At 37.5% G+C, this 18,052-nt stretch overlaps 1 protein-coding gene across 3 annotated transcripts in view; it reads left to right on the top strand.

Moving 5' to 3' along the window:
- Window positions 1–18,052, top strand: part of IMPG1 (interphotoreceptor matrix proteoglycan 1) — a 62,820-nt gene that overhangs the window by 14,743 nt on the left and 30,025 nt on the right. For all 3 annotated transcript variants that reach the window (XM_086608264.1, XM_086608262.1, XM_086608263.1), the window contains exons 3-11: window positions 3,637–3,803; window positions 4,017–4,045; window positions 6,764–6,831; window positions 7,968–8,059; window positions 10,765–10,911; window positions 13,539–13,597; window positions 15,508–15,528; window positions 16,646–16,899; window positions 17,912–17,988. In XM_086608264.1, coding sequence (XP_086464390.1) covers window positions 3,637–3,803; window positions 4,017–4,045; window positions 6,764–6,831; window positions 7,968–8,059; window positions 10,765–10,911; window positions 13,539–13,597; window positions 15,508–15,528; window positions 16,646–16,899; window positions 17,912–17,988 — 914 coding nt within the window. The remainder of the gene's footprint in view (window positions 1–3,636; window positions 3,804–4,016; window positions 4,046–6,763; window positions 6,832–7,967; window positions 8,060–10,764; window positions 10,912–13,538; window positions 13,598–15,507; window positions 15,529–16,645; window positions 16,900–17,911; window positions 17,989–18,052) is intronic.

Raw genomic sequence — 18,052 nt, forward strand, 5'->3', positions numbered from 1 at the left:
TTAAGTACTAATTAATCCTGAAAGTCCCTAAAACTCACTGGTCACGTCACTGATTAGGCTGAAAACAATATAATGTGGGACAGGCTGGTATCTGTGATCTGAACTCAAAGAACTGCACCTATGACACTTTCTTTTAAAAACAGATTATGACAATACTAGCACCTTTTTTGGAAATCAGCACATCAGTTTGGAGTGGCATATTGGGCTCTGTAAATCTTGTAGTGCAAGCAGGTTTAAACTTACAGCTCCTCTTTCCTAGCAGAGTGTCCTACATTCACAAAATTCTCTAAGTAGGTGTCATCCAGTTCTTCAACTGAAGCTGGACTCCTTCCCAAAAAGCAAGCAAGAGAACAGATGACTGCAGCTGAATAATTTGTGCACTCATTCAGAAAAAGGTGTCTCTGCTCGCTTGAATAGTTGCACGTTTTCCATTACAATGACCTTGGTTAAAACCTCAAAATATCTTTCCTGCGAGAACCCAAGACTTGTGCCCTCCCAGCTGAGCACGCTAATTTACCTGATGAAAGTGATAAATGAAAAAAAAAAAAAAGTAGAAGTGAAAATGTGGTGATGTAAGCATTATCCTTGAAGCTGTAACCACAGTACAAAAAGATAATCTGGTAGCCACGCTGGAGTTTTACAGCCTCTAGCTATCTGCAGGACAATCTTACCTTTAGGTTAGTTCTTTTCTTTATCTAAAGTCTAGGAGGCCACTTCCACCATTCCAAGTCCCATGACACATTTAGAACTGTAACAGCACTGTGGATCATATCTGTCCTCTAAGGAATTTTATTGCTTCCTAGGAAAAATTACACAGGGTTTTTTTGCATATATATATATATTCTACACTTTCAGGAATGAGCACATGACATAAAGCAGCCCAAATGTAGGAGCTCAGACAGTTGTTATTTGATAACCTGAGCCTAGTGACCTTATATACCAACTCTGAAATAACACAATATAGCTTAAGTCACCATAAAGACAGTCTTTCATGTGGGGCAAACTAGGAGCATGCATGGAATCAGCTACAACACCTCCTCAGCTGGCCATGTGTCATCTTTATCTAAACCCTGGCAACTGGATTATTTTTCATCAGATAGTATATCTTTATTCAGTGGTTACTGCTTAGAAAAACAGATACCACAGAGTTGTAAGAAAAGAATGACAGAAAGTAACCTTAACTGCTAGCTCATAATGAATAAATCTCTGCAAAAGACATCCTGTTCCTTTTTAATAATCTGACCACATCTGCTCCACATGCAGCTGCTCTGCTGGGAGGGCAGGTCGTTCCTGAGGTATTAATGATGTGCCCTTATGCAGCTAGGTGAGTACATCCCTACAGCAAGTTTAGAGAATACCTAGAGAAACTGATTGTACTAGTTTCAGAGACATCGATATTTTAGATAATGCAGATAATTATCTCACTCTAAGTCAAAGCAGGTATCAAGTACTGAAAATAAATGTCCCCTCTCACAGCAATGAACTTTGCAAAGTGAAGTGCTAAAGGCAACAGCTTTTAAATTGCTTGCAAGTTTTTGTTAAAATGTTTTTTCTAATATGTTTGAAAATCCCCTTCTCTAAAAGCATTTAACTTTAAACAACATTTTGAAGAAGTGTGTTCCTTCATCTTGAGTGAGTGTACATTATATTTTCAGAAAGCCAAAAATATAGCTGGCTTTGTTGTCTCTACCAATACCAGAGGAACCAACAAGCAGTACAGAGGCAGTCACCCATGAATGGGAAGGCAGAGCGGCACCCGAGATAAACTGAACTGGTCCTGTTCAAAACACACCGGTTCTAGCAGCCACTGAGCCATGCTGGTCATCCTGCACAACTGAGTTCACAGCCCCTGCAGAGGACAACTTGTGTTATGTGGATGCCTCTGCAGTTAAGCAGGAAAGTCCACACAGAACAGCACTTCCTGGCTGGCTCTGTGCTAGCTTGACGATCTCTTTGGACCACTCAGTGATTTTAAACATGACTCAGGTGCAGCCAGGATTTATGCTATGTTTAGTTTGAGGCTGTGCATAGCGAGTTAAATGAAACCCAAATATTTTGGGTGTGAGAAGGAGCTGTTACCTGAACAGAAATCCAAAGAAATATTAGTACAGTTAGTCAGGTAGGCAGTAACTGTCTGGAGGAGGGAACAGTTTATCCTCCAGAATCTTTTAGAAATTATTTCAGCTTACAATGAAGAGGAGACTTCACTAAGAAGTGCACTCAGAAGTGTAGCCCCATCTGGCCATCTGTGACTCCTAAAAACTCACTATGAAGACATATCTAAGATCGGTGTTATCAGAATCATTAAGGGAAAGTAAATCCTGTAAAGTGTTTCTAAGCAGTCATTTTATAACCTAGCTGCTGCTGCTTTCTCCCCTCCCTCATGTACTCATGCATGTCACGATCCTCACTCACAGTGCTGGAGAGCAATGTCTTTGCAGCAGAGTCTTACCTTTTACGAGTTTTCCCTGAAGTACCTGACAGGGTTCTGACTGCTGGAAAATAGATGAAAAAACTGGACACCAAGCCCAAATATGTGTTCTAATATATTTTGTAAGATATTACAGCTGAACTTCACAGCTTTCTTGCGTAAGGAGTGAGCCAACAGAATATGTAAAAGTATTAGTCTCCATTATTATGTTATGTGTTTTACATAATCTCATGTAATTAAATCAGTTTGCATCCAGTAAGTGAAGCTCTCTTAGAGCCATTCCTGAATAATACCTTTTCAAAATATCCCCCACTGTCTTATTCTCTTTATGTTCATTTTCATTTCCCCAAATGATGCAAAACACTACTGTTCTCTCTGCAGCCACAGTACCTGTTAATATTGACTGATGTAGCCCTGCATTTAAGTGGGTGATTCATCACCATATTTAACATTGAACAAATGACTGTGTACAGTTGTGTAGAGAGAAAGAAAATCATGTTCTTTCCAAGGGGATTTTACCTATACCATAATTCAATTTTTCCAGGGGAGTTTAAAGAAACATAAAAGCATGTACCTGCTGCAGAATGTCCTTGAGATTTTGAAAATACTAATTACATTGAAAACTTGGAATATAATCAAATCATTTTAGCCTGCTGCTGCATTTCAAAAATATTTTTTCCACTAAAATATTTTTTTAACTTATGTGAGAAATATCAAAGTCTTAAATATGTTCTTTTTATCTTGTTCTATACGTAGTTAACCATACTAATGTACAAAACCTTTGTATACAGTTGAAATTATGATTATTCAAGTATGATGACTGCTAGATTTTTTTTTCTCCACCTCCTTTTTTGCTCTCACTAGAACATCCTGTATATCTTTGTAGTTATATACCTTTGAGATGAAGGAAGCGTGCTTTCTGTTTGCTCTTTATTCATGATGATAATGTCAGGCCAAATTAATCTCTCTTTTAAAATGAGGGAAATTAGCAATTCTTAACTCAAAAATGGTTAGTCCTTCTGCATAAAGGCAAATGACTGTCAACTCAAAAAGACCTAAAAGACCTAAATATCTAAAAATACCTAGAAGCTGGATTTGTTTACTAAGTACAGTAAAATGTATAAATCCCAAATAACTCTAAAAAGGCTTTCAAGTTTGCTTTTTGGTACAAAGCATCCATCCCCAGCCCCTTTCCTCTTACTCAGTCTGCCAGGAAGCTGTGTGGGAAGCCTTCCGTATTTTTCTGGATCGGATTCCTGATACTTCTGAATATCAGAACTGGGTTACTGCCTGCCAGAGGGAAACTTTCTGCATTTTCGACATTGGCAAAAACTTCAGCAATTCCCAAGAGCACCTGGAAATAATCCAACGGGTAAGGATTATTGACATTTGTATAGAAACTGGGGGAGACTTTCCAAATGCCTCCCATCTGCTTATATAAGGGCAAAGAACTGCTCAGGAAGAGGAGGGGGCATGTGTTACAAGGAAAACATTAAAGGACAGTAAACAAAAGAGCTAACAGGCTTCTACTCAATGGTTGGATACATCCACTAGTAAAATTCTGTTTTTCTTAATCTTTTTGCAGCGAGTAAAACATAGAACCTTCCAGGAAAGGTAAGTAGCACAAGTAGAACCTTGCCACTGGATGTTACTGCCTTTTTTGAAAAAGATATTTGTAGATGTGCTTGGATGTGAATAGATATACAGGTAGCACTGTGGTGTATTTGGTGTGTGCTGTGAGAGATGTGTACACTGTATGTATCGTAGTATACAGTAATCGAATCACAAATGATTAAGGTGGTCAAATGTCTGAGTTGCCTGTTCACTTTGAGACACCATAGAATGTCTTCTCAGACTAACGTGAGCATTAAACCCTGACAGAGCCATTGTTGTGTGTTAGACTAGTGCTGACTGGGAGTGTGACAAAAGATTGCCCTCGATTGCTGTAATTCTCGAAAGGAAAGTCAGAGAGTTGATCAGAAGTTTATCTGGGAGGCTACATTAAGCAATAATATGAAAACTCTATGCCTTCATTTTAGCTTTCCTCTGTATTTTTACACATCATGATAGTGTTAACTAATGTGATGCGTTATTCCTTACACTTTCGGGAAAAAAGTATGCTACTGGTAATGCTCAGAAGTCTGAGAACGGCAGGATTAAAGTTACAATACTGAACTCTGTCTCTCTGCATATGAATACTATGGTATAGCCAGGCAAATAATTGTCCACAGTTTCTCTGATTAATGTATTATTTTTTTCTTCAAATTTTCTTAGATTTTCAGGTGTAGCAAATAATCTTTTCCATTCATAAATTTTACTGTCTCATGATCACAGAGGTCTTAGGTATCTTTGTTCATTATGACATATGAGCTTTGAGTATTCCTCTTTCTCAGAAATGTATTTTTAATAATGTAGGGCCTAATTAAACTCCCCTGGAAGTCCAAAGGGAGGTCTTTTCACTCAGTTGAGTGCAAAGAGAAGCAGCAAGGCAATAACTGATGTGACTGATCTCAGAGTTCTTATGCTCTTTGTGAACAGTATGGTTTTCCCTAGGCACAATTCAGAAGGTAAAGTAAATTCTATGGAATTACTAGTATTTTAGCTGGAAATACAGGCTGCTGTGATAATGCATTGATGGACTTCATCTTTACTACTGTGTGGTTTAGGAAACATTTTGTATCTTCTGCAGATGCCATGTAGCGATCAGTCTCCAGTTAAAGACCACAACACATAATTAGTTAACTTTGTGAAAACAATACAAATATTACTTTAGTTCTCACCACACAAGATATTCAGAGGACGTGGTAAATCAGGAATTGTTTGTATTATTTAGTTATGTTATTAAACCTCTAGGTTGGTCCTGTATAGAAATGCAGCCCAGCTATCTTTTCTGTCTAGGCTACAAACTTCACGTTGTCTCAGTCAACACCAAACCACGCATTTGCAGTGCTCTTAGTTCTTTCACTCACATCAGTTTTTAAGAACACTCCACCTATATGCACTGCCTTAATAATAGCTATTTCTATAGCAACTTTGAGGAATTCCATTCTCTTTTATTTCCACTATTGGGCTTTTTATTTTATGCTGTGGATTTTTTCCACACTCTGCTTAGAACCCAAAGCAACTTAAATTCTTCACTCCCCAATTTCAGGAAAGACAAACCTCAAAGTATCACTTACTTAGAAGATTCTTATCTAAGAATCAGAATGTTTCCAAAAGCTACAAATGAATAAAAATTTGGTTTTAGAGTAGAAATTATTCCATAACCTTAACTGCAGGAATCTTTTACACATCTAGTAAAAAATGTACTTCTATATACATACAACTTCTGCTTTTCAGGCAAGCTAACAGTCTCAGTTCCAAAATTTCTTCATCAGAAGAATAAAACTTACAACAGAAAATAATATCAACAATACAAAAAAAATCCAGTGATGCAAGGCAGACAATCTGTAGATCACACCCACCATATTCTTACTTCAGTTTTCAGCTGTTTGCCACGGAGACCATAGTAGGCATTAACCCATCAGTATTACATCCAGATCCAAACATAAACATTCCTACAATTCATAATAATCCTGATCCAGAAATCTAATTTGAAACTATCATTAGTTGGAAGTGTCTTTATGATATTATAACATAAACTGACAACTCAACAATAAGTTCACCCATCCTCTCCTCACATCAAAGCAAGAAACAACCTTGGAACCATGAAATATTCATTAGCTCTAAAATTAGAAGCCCAAAGCCCTCTCTGAGCTATCTTGACATCATGAGATATAAAACAAAGGAGACAATCGTTGGCTTAGATAACATACAACATACATTTCTCTCTTCAAAGAGAGAAAAAGCAGATTCTATGCACTGATTTAATCTCTGTGACTCCATCTCTCTGATTGCTTGGAGAAAATCAGTCGTGAAACCTCAAAAGCAGACTTTTGACAGGACGAGTATTCCTTAGTGAAGGAATATATAGAATCATAGAATGGTTAAGGTTGGAAGGGACCTCAAAGATCATCTAGTTCCAACTCCCCTGCCATGGACAGGGACGCCCTCCACTACACCAGGTTGCTCAAATCAGTATTTTTGTTTGTTGTAAGAGTAAATACCATATTGAAGGAGAGGAAAGAAAATACATAAACTGTTGAATATAAAATATGATCTTCTGTTCCATCGCCTGTTTAACAACCAGCTTATAACATATTCCATTACAAGTAACTTCTCTAATTTAAATTACTTTTAATATAGAGGTCACTTCTACATTTTGTTTACACCTTTGACATTGCCAGTACATCATGCTGATCATTAAATCATTCATTTCTATTTGATTGATAGGAAAGATGAAATATCCACAGAGAAAACAGGTGGCAAAAAGCTGGAAGACATTCCTTCCATTTCAACAGGTAAAATCAAATCTGCTTGCAGTGTGTCTGCCCATTAAATAGAATTGCTAAAACTAATGATTCATAGATCTTAGAAGGTTGTAATTTAATGAATGCAGTAAAAGCATGACAAGTTCAGTGAAGTACCATGGAAAGGCTTTAGCAAAATAATCTATAAGAAGCATTTTTTGAGTTCTTTACAGCATGTCTGCTACTCAAATGTAGCATTCCAGGTTTGTTTCGCAGTCTTTGAATGCATATGTTTTCCTAGTTTCAGGAGAGTAGATAGTAGAGCTAATTTTGCTTCAATTATGAAATAACGTTTAGAGTGTCAGCTGCTGCATTTTGTTAGCCAAAACAAGCAAGCTGATGAAAATAAAGGATAAAGGACTTTAACCAGAAAGTCACAGTGATGCCAAGACATTAATTTGAGCAGATCATTCCAATTAGACCTACCAAAACTGTTGTGTGCTACAGTCCTTTAAAATAATGTTAGGAATTTATGCAGTGATAAAAATCTGTAAATAGGAACATTTTGGTTCAAGGAGGAAACATCCTGCATGCATATTTTTATGAGGGTCAAATATGACAGAATCTTATTGATAGTGACTTCCAGCATGGTAATTTTGCCTCTAGCTGGAAAACTCTGTCAAATCCTCTTATTACTTTAAATTGAGCCCTAAAGAAAGGTGGCTATCACAGAGACGAAGATTTTAATTGGCAAAATCAAGTTTAGACATTTGCTGATATATGATGCAGTATGACAGGAAATGATCAAATATTATTATCTACTTCACATAATTTCATTGATGTGTAGCTGGTGCCATTTTTGCCTTCAGTCAGACACATGCAACGCTACTGATGTTTTAACCTGGAAAGAAGGGCCATCTATTGTATAAAAAGTAGCAGCTTTACCCATGCCATAATGTCATAGAATCATAGAATCGCAGAATCATAGAATGGTTAGGGTTGGAAGGGACCTCAAATATCATCTAGTTCCAAACCCCCTGCCATCTTTCTCTGGCACAATCTTGTGCTTAAACACACACTCCATAATGAGAGCTTCTCCAGAGAGCTGACACCTGACCAGCACAGAAAAGGGAAGATTTTTGATGTGCAAACCTGTTGTTGCCTGATTTTACTCTCAACCCCCGCAGGCTCCCCTGGCACACCCCTCTCTCCATCTGCACCGGTACCTAATGGTACGCTGCTCAACGAGATTGTTAACGACACGAAGACTCCGGTGAAGGTGAGGGCAGCCTATTTTCCTGTCCCACTTGCTTGCTCGCTCACCTCTTCGTATTGAGCTCAGCTAGCAGAACGGAGGGGGAAGCCTTATAAACACTTGGTGCTTATAAACCATGACTTCTCCCCTCTGTTACTGCTAGTAGGACCGAAGCGTTTTGTTAGCATTTGTTCTGTACTGGAATCGTGCGTCATGTTTCTCGCATACATGGTAGAAAGTATAAAAACATGGCAATCAGCTTTTAGACAGTCTTCATTCTTTTCATGAGGGGCCCGTTGGCTGCTTTGCACCATTTTGTAATCTTATTCTTCATTAAACAACACAAAAACACATACCTCCTGAGCTCTCCGCAGCACGAGGGATAGGACTGGACCTTCCTGCCTTTTCCCTGCCAGCCAGCCGGCTGTCCAGCAGGGACTCTGCGCTGGTGTCTCCTCAGAGCAGCCATGACACGTGGTGCCATGGGTGGCCCCCTGTGCTGTCGGTTCACAGCAGCTAGCCAGGGCCACAGGTGGAGTCTGAGACGGGATGAGGGTGAGAGCAGGGGCTGTTATTTCCCTGTAGTGTCCTGGGGGTGGCAGGGAGGTGCCCCTGGCCTCGGCATGTCTTTGGGAAACCTTCGGGAACCTCCCTCTGGAGATAGGGCCTGAGGGCGCGGGCTGGGCCCTGCCACGATGGAGCCGCAGGCAGGAGCTGGCCCCTGGCATCTCCTCTCCACTTTGCTCTGAGATTTTCTTCACTTTCTGAAAAGATTGCCTTTCTAGAGCGGCTCCTCAAAAAGCCACTCTGGGGTTTTTTTGTTGTCTGTGCCTAATGGTTGTAGGAAGAGGCTCCTGCTACCTCTTCTAAGAAAGTAAAATGGCAGATAGATTATGAGGAAAAAAATGTTTTAAAATCACTTATTTGTGATGTTTGAAATGTTTCAGGAAATTGGCATTAACCAGTTCCTCCATGTTATAGGTCTTCTCATTCTTTCTCAGCCCAGTCCTGTGTGACCAGCTCCCTAAAGGCTGGCTCCTCAAAAGCCATGTGGCAGCTGTACAGAAAGTGCATATTCCTTGGTCTTCTGTTTATACGATAGAACATTACAGAATGCTCTTTCTCTAACTGATAAGCCATATTTTTATGGACAACACAAAACATACATTCCTCTCAAACTGAAGCATCCTGAGGAATGACTTAGCAGAGCTGTTACACAGAATCGATGGGTGCAGAAAGTGTTCTCTCCTGTTTCACTCAGTTTTTATCATATTAACATCTTATTTTCTCTCTTATCCCCTGACACAGCGTAATTGCATGTATTTCTTGGAAGCTATCAAAACCTAGGTGTTATGTACGGACAGATGTCTCTAGCAGCCTCCTGCCAACCCACCTGGCAACAGACATGGAACCCCCACCTGCCTGTGGGTTTCAGGCTCATGAGCTTGCTGCTCTTTTGGGCCAGTTCCTTCTTGATTGTTGTCTTGCTCGTTGTGTTTGTTTGTTTATCCAAGGTATAAAAAGCCTGGCTGAGAGTAGAACTGTCCTTGAGCAAATAAAAATATTAAAAAGTGATTAAAGAATACAGAATATGTAAGTATTGCTAATAAGTGTAAACATGCAATGTACATGCAGTACTTGCAGTAATGACAACTTGCTTCGTGTTCCAAGACCGTTGTATTTTTAACAGGCAAACTCTATAGAAGCCTGAAAGGTTTTATTCAGAAAAAAACAGAAGGCTTTTTTTGTGTCATAAAATACATTGGTAATGGAACACAGGGATGATATGTGTTAACATTAGTAAAAGATTTGTGAAGAAGGACTGAGAGAAGGGCAGAAGGCAGGAGTTTCCTGGGTGGCCTCTCTGCATCACCTCTTCAGGTACTTGCATTCCAAGACTTGAAATTTGAAGTTCAGCTCTACTTGTGAATAAGGAATAAGAGATACCTTCTGATCTTAAAATTAGTAAATGTATAACTTTTTATCTAGAATGAATTAGGAAATCTTTCTGAATATGCTCATAGTGGCTTTCCTCCTTGTGGCCAGCACATCGTAGCCTACAAATGAATTGGCTTTTCGAGTTTAACATTATTAAAGGAAAGAATTAGTAAGTGTAGGCCAAAACTGCGAATAGTATCAGGAAACAGCAGACAAAATAAGAGTACTTTTAATAGCAGTAAAGTCAACTGCACAAGAAAGGTGTAACACAGGTAGGGCTAATTCTGCTCTATTGTCGGGAAAAAAACAAATGTAAATATCTGAACATGAAGCAGTAACAGACAATCTGGCAGTCTGCTCTGGTTGACCATGGGTTTCCTGAGGGTAGGATACCAACCAGCTTTTAGCATTTGTTTGTCATTCTCCTTGGTGTCACACACTTTCCTCCAAAGTGGCAAGTAAAGGTTATAAAGCAAAGACTTTAAAGATGATGGAAGTAAGAAAACTTGGTAACATTTTCTGTGCAAGAAATGGCTTTGTTCTTTCATCACCTTAATTTATGCATGTCAAAGGCAACTCTCAAGTCACAGTAATAGAAACTTGTTTGCAAAGGCAGAAGAATTAAGCCAATAGATGTGGCTAGAAACTCGCCTTTTGCGGGATATAGTTCAGAAAGTTCTTTTGGGGACGGGCTTAAAAGGGAACCCTTCTACCTATTAAATACTGAAATGTGGGAAAAAAATAATTTAGTTTTATTTCTCCGCTTTTTTTCTCCTCTTCTTCTTTTCCAGGAGCTGGGAACAAATACAGTCCCAGAACTGCCTGTGGAGCAAATGGTAGAATTCAGCGTCACTCTCACTGATCAAGAGTACACAGCTGAACTCAGTGATCCCAACTCGCCACAGTACCGACAACTAGCTGCCAAATTTCAGCAACAGGTAAGGAGCCTGCATGAATGCCAGAATTTTGGCTTTATATCTTGGCTGAGATTCATACTACGAAACTACCTTCACCATGAAACGGAATTAGAATCTACTGCCCTCATTCGAAATAGATAATTCCTGTTGTCTCAAGACCTTCAGTTTTCTTTCATTTATATTCAACTTTCCCCCTGGTTTAGACCATCTGTTCAGCAACAAAGCTAACAAGCCAATGTCTTTGTCAGCAGTAGAGCCTTAGATAACTGATGAACAGAGTAACTTTAGGAGTATCATTTGAGCATAATCAGGAATTTACAGACAGTACTTTGTCATAATTTATTTTCTACAATAAACCTAATAAGAAATGTAATATAAATGCTAAAAGTAATTAACTACTGTTGCCTGAACTGTTCTTCAAAGGACTTCCAGTCATTTTGTTGGGCATTACTACAGTTTCTGTAAGAACTGGGACATCTGTAGTGTTTTCATATAATTAATAATATTAACTGAAAGTTCAGTTATCAATTTAATAGATAGCAGTTAATGACCTGAGGTTCCCAAAAGGTTTTCTTAGTAAAATTAGCTAAAGCTTCTCATCAGTTTCGTGAGCATTCCTTAGTGCAAGCTATTTCACTATCCTCGTTCAGTTTCAGGTATGCATAGAAAAATGGTGAAGGATGTGCTGTCAGAGCTGATAAAAAGTGACTTCTCTGGAGATTTAGATATTATCCTCAAACAGAGCTGCCTGCAGACGTTGTTTATTACACATATAATATTGTAAATCAGCAATCTGATCTTTAAGTTATTTCATTAATTGGAGGGTGAGAAATGCAATTTCTTGATTGTTAAATTATTTTCCATTGTCATGAAATTTTATCTGTCCACTTTAAAGAGCCCAAAGCTGTTCTCGACATGCGATGTTGAATAGAAAATGATTTGTAGTCCAGTACCATGAAATACACCTGATGTGCTTTCCTCCAAAGGTACATCATGGAGGCAGCAGAGGACAATCTTGATATAAGGCAGTTTTACAAGTGCACTCAAAGGTGAGAGTGAGGAGGTTGATTCAGAATCAAAACCTCGTCCAGCTCAATGAACTCCTGTACAAATTCCAGAGAAGCTCCTGCAAAGGCTGGGGCTATGGAGTTCCAAGCTCAGTTTCTAATTCATTGCAGGACACAGTAAGACGGAAGAGTTGCAGCAGACACTACAGTGCAAATGTTCAGCAGCACATCTGCATAACACAACAGACATTTAAAATCACATGGAAAGTGGAATGCAGATTCAGATGCTTACGCTACTCAGTGAATAGGGATTCGTTTGGCAAAAGTAGGAAACAGGGATCTACATATGTGCATATAGTTAAAAGAAAGCACCAATTTCATTATGATATAAAGAAAACCAAGAAGAGACTCAACAGAGTCTGTGCCAAGAGTCAGCTGGCAGAATATGGCTAAAATGGATTCAGTTGCCTAAACATGGACATTTGGTGCCATTTTAGGTGCCCTAGGTTATCCCATACATCTGTAAAGGCCTCTCAAATATGAGAGAGCTGCCCTCTTTTGAACCAGCAAGTGAGCAGAAGATGACATTAAGGCATCTAAACAGTTCTGTCAAACTCTCATGCATGAGTGAATGTTTTAAACGTATGCTGAGTTTGTACAGAATCATATAACTAAGGAAGAAGAAAGATCTCCTCATTAGTTCATATACTGTTTAAGTGATATGATGAATTAAAAGGACTTGATTCCTCAAAAGTTTTTTTCACTTCTTTTCAAGTGCTGAATCCACTCAACTCCACAGGCTTTGCTCACAGATGAAAAGTTTAGACAATGTGTTGCCTGGTACGTTACACGACCAGGAAGTGAATCGGAAAGAAACAGTGGAACTGTGTGTTTAAAAAATAATTCCTTTCCTATGGCATAGTAGATGTACCTAAAATACTTGTCTTAGCTGTATAAATGCTGCTAAAATTGGAAAAGACCAAAAGATCAATCAGCTGGGTCTCAAAACATTGTTAATTCTTGAGGTGTTGATAAAACACTTTTTATCCTAAATTCTAAAAAATGTGTACAGAATTCACCTTTTCTGCTCATTGTTTGTTCTTCATATTCTCTCTTCTATTCAAAACCATGTAATTATATGTTTACATTAAAATTAAAAGTATATGCAGTTATTCTATTTGTACAAGACAGTTAAATTTTCTTAATTTGTGAATTATTTCTCAAATAATCTAAATCTACATTTGGTTAATATTTCTAAGTAATTAACAATTTACAGTTAAGGTAACTTGAATCACAAAATTATTCATGAACCAAAACTGCTGAAAATGAGAAAAACATTTGATTCATGCTGTTTGACTTGTTCTATTACGATATAGATTATCACTGATTTACATAATTACATTACTAAAAAAGAGCTGTATTTTGTACTTCATTTTGGCTATTAACAGGTAATACAGGCAGCATACACAAACTGAATATTGTGTTTAAGTTGAGCAATGATCATGCTACAAAGAGGGCAGTTAAGACAGTTTCCTAAAGGTCTTTCTGAAATATGAAAAATATTGTCTAGGTAGTCAACTTCTACTTGTTTTTTTAGTGGTAGAACTTTCACTGGATTAATGATTTTATGTTTTTCTATAGATGCAAAAAATATTTGAGAAACTTCCAGGATTCAAAGAAATCCATGTATTAGGATTTAAGTAAGTAAGATAATGGAACTCATTTTTCTATTGGCTACTAGGATTCTCCTCTTCCTTCTTTCCCTCCAACTTGAAGAGACCAGTATAATACTGGGATGTGTATCGCTAATAAACAGAAAATAGTTTTCTGGGAACAACACAGAGGCAATATGGAGAGAAGTGCGAACACATCCCAAGTGACACTACACAGTTTAGAATTACTAAATAGAAGTAGCTTTGATTCCCTGAGGGGTGATGTAATCAATAATCCTTTGAAATTCTTTGCCAGCAACATTGTGTTAAGGACTTAATCCTTGTGATAGGACAAGAGGTAATGGCTTAAATGGTTTAAAAACTGAAAGAAGGTAGATTTAGATTAGATCTAAGGAAGGAATTTTTTACTATGAAGGTGATGAGGCACTGGAACACATTGCCCAGAGAACTTGTGGATGCCCCATCCCTGGAAGTGTTCAAGGCCAGGTTGGATGGGGCTTTGAGCAACCTGATCTAGTAGAAAGTGTCCCTGCCTATGGTAGGGAGGCTGGAACTAGATGATCTGATCAGCAGGAGGATACATGTTCATACATATAAAACTTCTCCAACAGGTGTTTTCCAGGTGATTCAAATAATTAAAAACATTTCATTTTTTAATAAATTTGTGTTCTGTCTTGCCATTTCTTTTAGTTTTATATGCCTTGTACATTTACTGCTAATACAAGCTACTGTGTATTTTTTCAATAGACAGTCTACAAGGGAGGGATTTGATATGGTTACGCTTCTATAGATGAGAGCACATTATGTAAAGAATCAAGGGAAAAACAAATTACTAATAGTAAGAAAAAAAAACAAAATTGAAAGAACAGGGAAAAAAACCCGTAAATTCATGTGGGATTATGGCACAGCATCGAGAACATTCATTCCTTCTAGTAATATTTAATACATGTTGAAGAACATTCATATTGCAATGCAGTTTCAGACAAGAGCATATTTCTTCCTAGCTTTTCTCTCTGCAAAATTGCTGGGAAAAGGATGGAGATGAGCAAAACAGAGTGAAAATTAGTTGCTTGCATTTTGATAATGAAAGTGAAAAAATAAAAAGATGACTACCGCAGAACAAGCAGAGAAAATCTGTAGCGACGTTTACAGTTCCAACTTGCAATAACTAACATCTTTCAGTTGTGACTCCAGGAGATCCGGGATCCATTTCTGTTTAGTATCTTGGTCTTAAGAGCTGATAAGAAAGTATGTTCATCAACGTGGAATACCAGGATTGCTTCCCATCATCATCTAGTAATTTAGTTAGCTCCTGAGAGTTACAGATCAGCAAAGACAGGTGTTGCTGTCCATTCTCCCTTAGCCATATTGCTACACATATTAGCAGTACTTCCCATAAGGCAATATGGAAGGACAACATTAGAGGTATGCTAGAGAATCCATCAGCAAAGATAACAGGGCATTATATTACAAAAGGTCAACATAGGCATGTCTTGCAGAGGTAATTAGTAGGTCAAGTCACCACTGTGACTAGGGTTTAAGTAGGCACCATGTGTGGTACCAGTAATAGTTGCTACTACTGTCACAGGTGTTCATTGCCACCATAAAGATCATTAGCAATGACAGTGCTCAAATTGCACCATTTGTAGTGGGAAATAGGAAAGAAGATATTTCAAACTATCAAGGTAAAGTAAAAGTCCTGTTTCCCCACTCAAAACATGGAGATTCCCATTGTTTGGAAGGGAAAAAGTGAAATGGTGGACAATAGGCTGTCATCTTCACACAAAGATAAAAATTATAGGTGACACAGAAGATAAGATAAATTGTCAAATGATGTTTTTGATGTACGACTGATTAATTTACTCGTATACATGAACCTTTGTTTTTCTTTCTTTTGCTATCCTTTATCACACCCTTTCTTCTGTGATGAAATGAAGACAGAAGAAGGAGAAAGACGGGTAATTTCTCTGTAATTCATAATTGAGATTAATCATTTCATAGACTACTAGATGTAGATAGATATATCAATATATGTTCTTTATCTTGATGTGACAAAGTTAATTGATTTGTGTTTTGCCCAAGTACAAAATCCGTGATATAAAGCAGCAAGGATAGCTTTTGCCTTAATCTGAAAGGTTGATGTAATCAAATTTTGTCAGGATCTCTCTGAAGGGAAGAAAATTGTTTGACCTAAGAAAATCCACATTCGTATGAGTAAAGATCTCTCTCAGTCATAAACTGAAAGAGAAAAAAGTATAGCGAAACTTCATATTTAAATTTTCATTTTTGATCTGCTGTTTTTTAGCTGTATTCCCACATACACATGATCTTCAATAAGTATGTAGAATTTGATTTGTTACCTCCATTATCAGGCCAGATAGAATGGCAAAGAGACCAGTTACTAGCTTGATAAAACACAAGGAGCTTTGACTGGTAATACAAACAGCTACCAAGTCTTTTGTTGTTGCTTAAAAGTGCTGCTGGGGAATAATTTGTCTAGCAGTCCCAGAATTTCTCTTTTACTCCTAGTTTAAAATGAGGTATTGTCTAATGCTTTTCCTGAATTCTTGCAATGCCATATAAAGGTAAATACATAGCATATACTAGTTAAAGTGAAATTTCTCTCTCTCTTGTTATTCGATATTACGAAAAGCAGCATAGTGGACTACAAATGTTTTGCAATGTACTTGTTATTTTTCATTTTAATTAGGTGACTTCAGCATTTATGAAAATTGATGTATTAACAATTGTGAAAATTTGAGACTTCTGTTAAACAAGTACATCTAGGGAGAAGATATTCACTTTCATTCGGACTTGGAAAAGCTAAGTCCCATTCTGCAAAGTGATTTACTTGACACATTAGCTAACTTTCTTGCTGTTCTTCAACAATGAGTAAAAAATCACCCCAGATGTGATAGGATTTTTGCTTATCTGTAGTTTTATGAAGGATATCTGCCTTATTTTTACAGAAGATAATATGTTATGGTTGCATATATTTTTGTTTGTTTTTAAAATCAGTCCTCAGCCAGTAACTGATTTTGCTGGACTGGGCATTTTTGCATCTTCTCCTTGCAGATCAAGCAGCACTATAGCACGATATGTGGTAAACTTTGAGAGAGACGGCTCAGAAATCAAAAGCACAGCAGATGACATCTCAACTATTGGATCCAATAAGGTTGAAAATGAAAAAATTCCAATTTCTCCAAAGGAAGAGAGGGAGATATCAGCAACTAAACTCACAGTAACAGACCTTCAGCAACTAGTTGCCATCGCACTCCATGAAGACCAATCCCTGCCAATGGACCTTGGAACACTTCAGTTTACTGATGGTCAGTAGGCAGGCCGGTGCCAGGCGCAAATCTGCACCTTGCCATTTCAAACTGATGCAATTTCAGCAAGGTCTCCGTTGCTTCTGTAACGGGTTGTTTCATATTATGTACCCCATTCTCCTGAATGTTGCATAACATCCAAAGGATGCACAGATCTAAGTTAAATTTTATAGCAAAATGTACCTTTATAATTATACAGCCTAACTTCTAATCACATTGGAAGATCTATTTCTTGGATGGTTGTTTAGAAAAGCTGGATGTTTTGCACACTGTTTTTTTTTTTTAAAGGCACACTAACTAATTTTGTATGTTTTTTCATATGTGTATTTACTGAAATAACCTTAAAATACATACCAAATTTTAGCTGTAGCAGCATTTGTTTTTGCCAACAAAATGTTTAGATAAACTGATACATTCTGTAAGAATAAAATTTCATATTTTAATGTAGATGACAAGAAAAAATTTCATGGATATAGAACACTTTAATAATAACTATTTTAATCAACTTATTCCCACTAGCTATTTTTAATAACCAATTTTAGAAAAACAACTTGCATGCAAGTACATTTAAAGAGCTCCTCTGAGTGGGTGAAAGGAGCAACTGGGCACTAAAGCCAAAACACTGAGAGTAACAGTGGTGTGGACTCTGGTTAAAACTGAAAAGAATTTAGGCTTAACGAACAACATAGTATAATGAGTCTTCACGGCCCATGCAGATTTAACTAAGCAGTTCATACTTCAGCTGATTTTAAGCATTCATCCATGGTTCAGCTCTCTGCAGACCTATCCCATTTATATCAAATAAAGAGTACAAAGAATACTGCATATAAAATCTCTGTTTTCCACATAATTGCTGGTTTTAATGGAAATTTATGCCTCTTTCTTCTTAACATGGATTTTTAAAAGTAGTTTTTTGATGGAGAGTAGTTACATGTTGTGATCAGTTTTCAGTGTGCCACCGCTGAAATATTGTGCTCTCTCTCTCTAATTTTTTTTTTTCTTTTCCCCTCAGAGTCTATTATACCACCTAGTGATCTGGATAATGATATCCAGGCCATGGTCACTATTCCTCTGGCAGGCCCTGATTTGGTAAGTTAATACTGATTGTAATATTTATTTATTTCTCTATGAGAAATAAAATCGAACAGTGTTA

This window comes from Tauraco erythrolophus, chromosome 2, assembly GCF_009769465.1.
Source record: "Tauraco erythrolophus isolate bTauEry1 chromosome 2, bTauEry1.pri, whole genome shotgun sequence".
NCBI classification, from domain to species: domain Eukaryota; kingdom Metazoa; phylum Chordata; class Aves; order Musophagiformes; family Musophagidae; genus Tauraco; species Tauraco erythrolophus.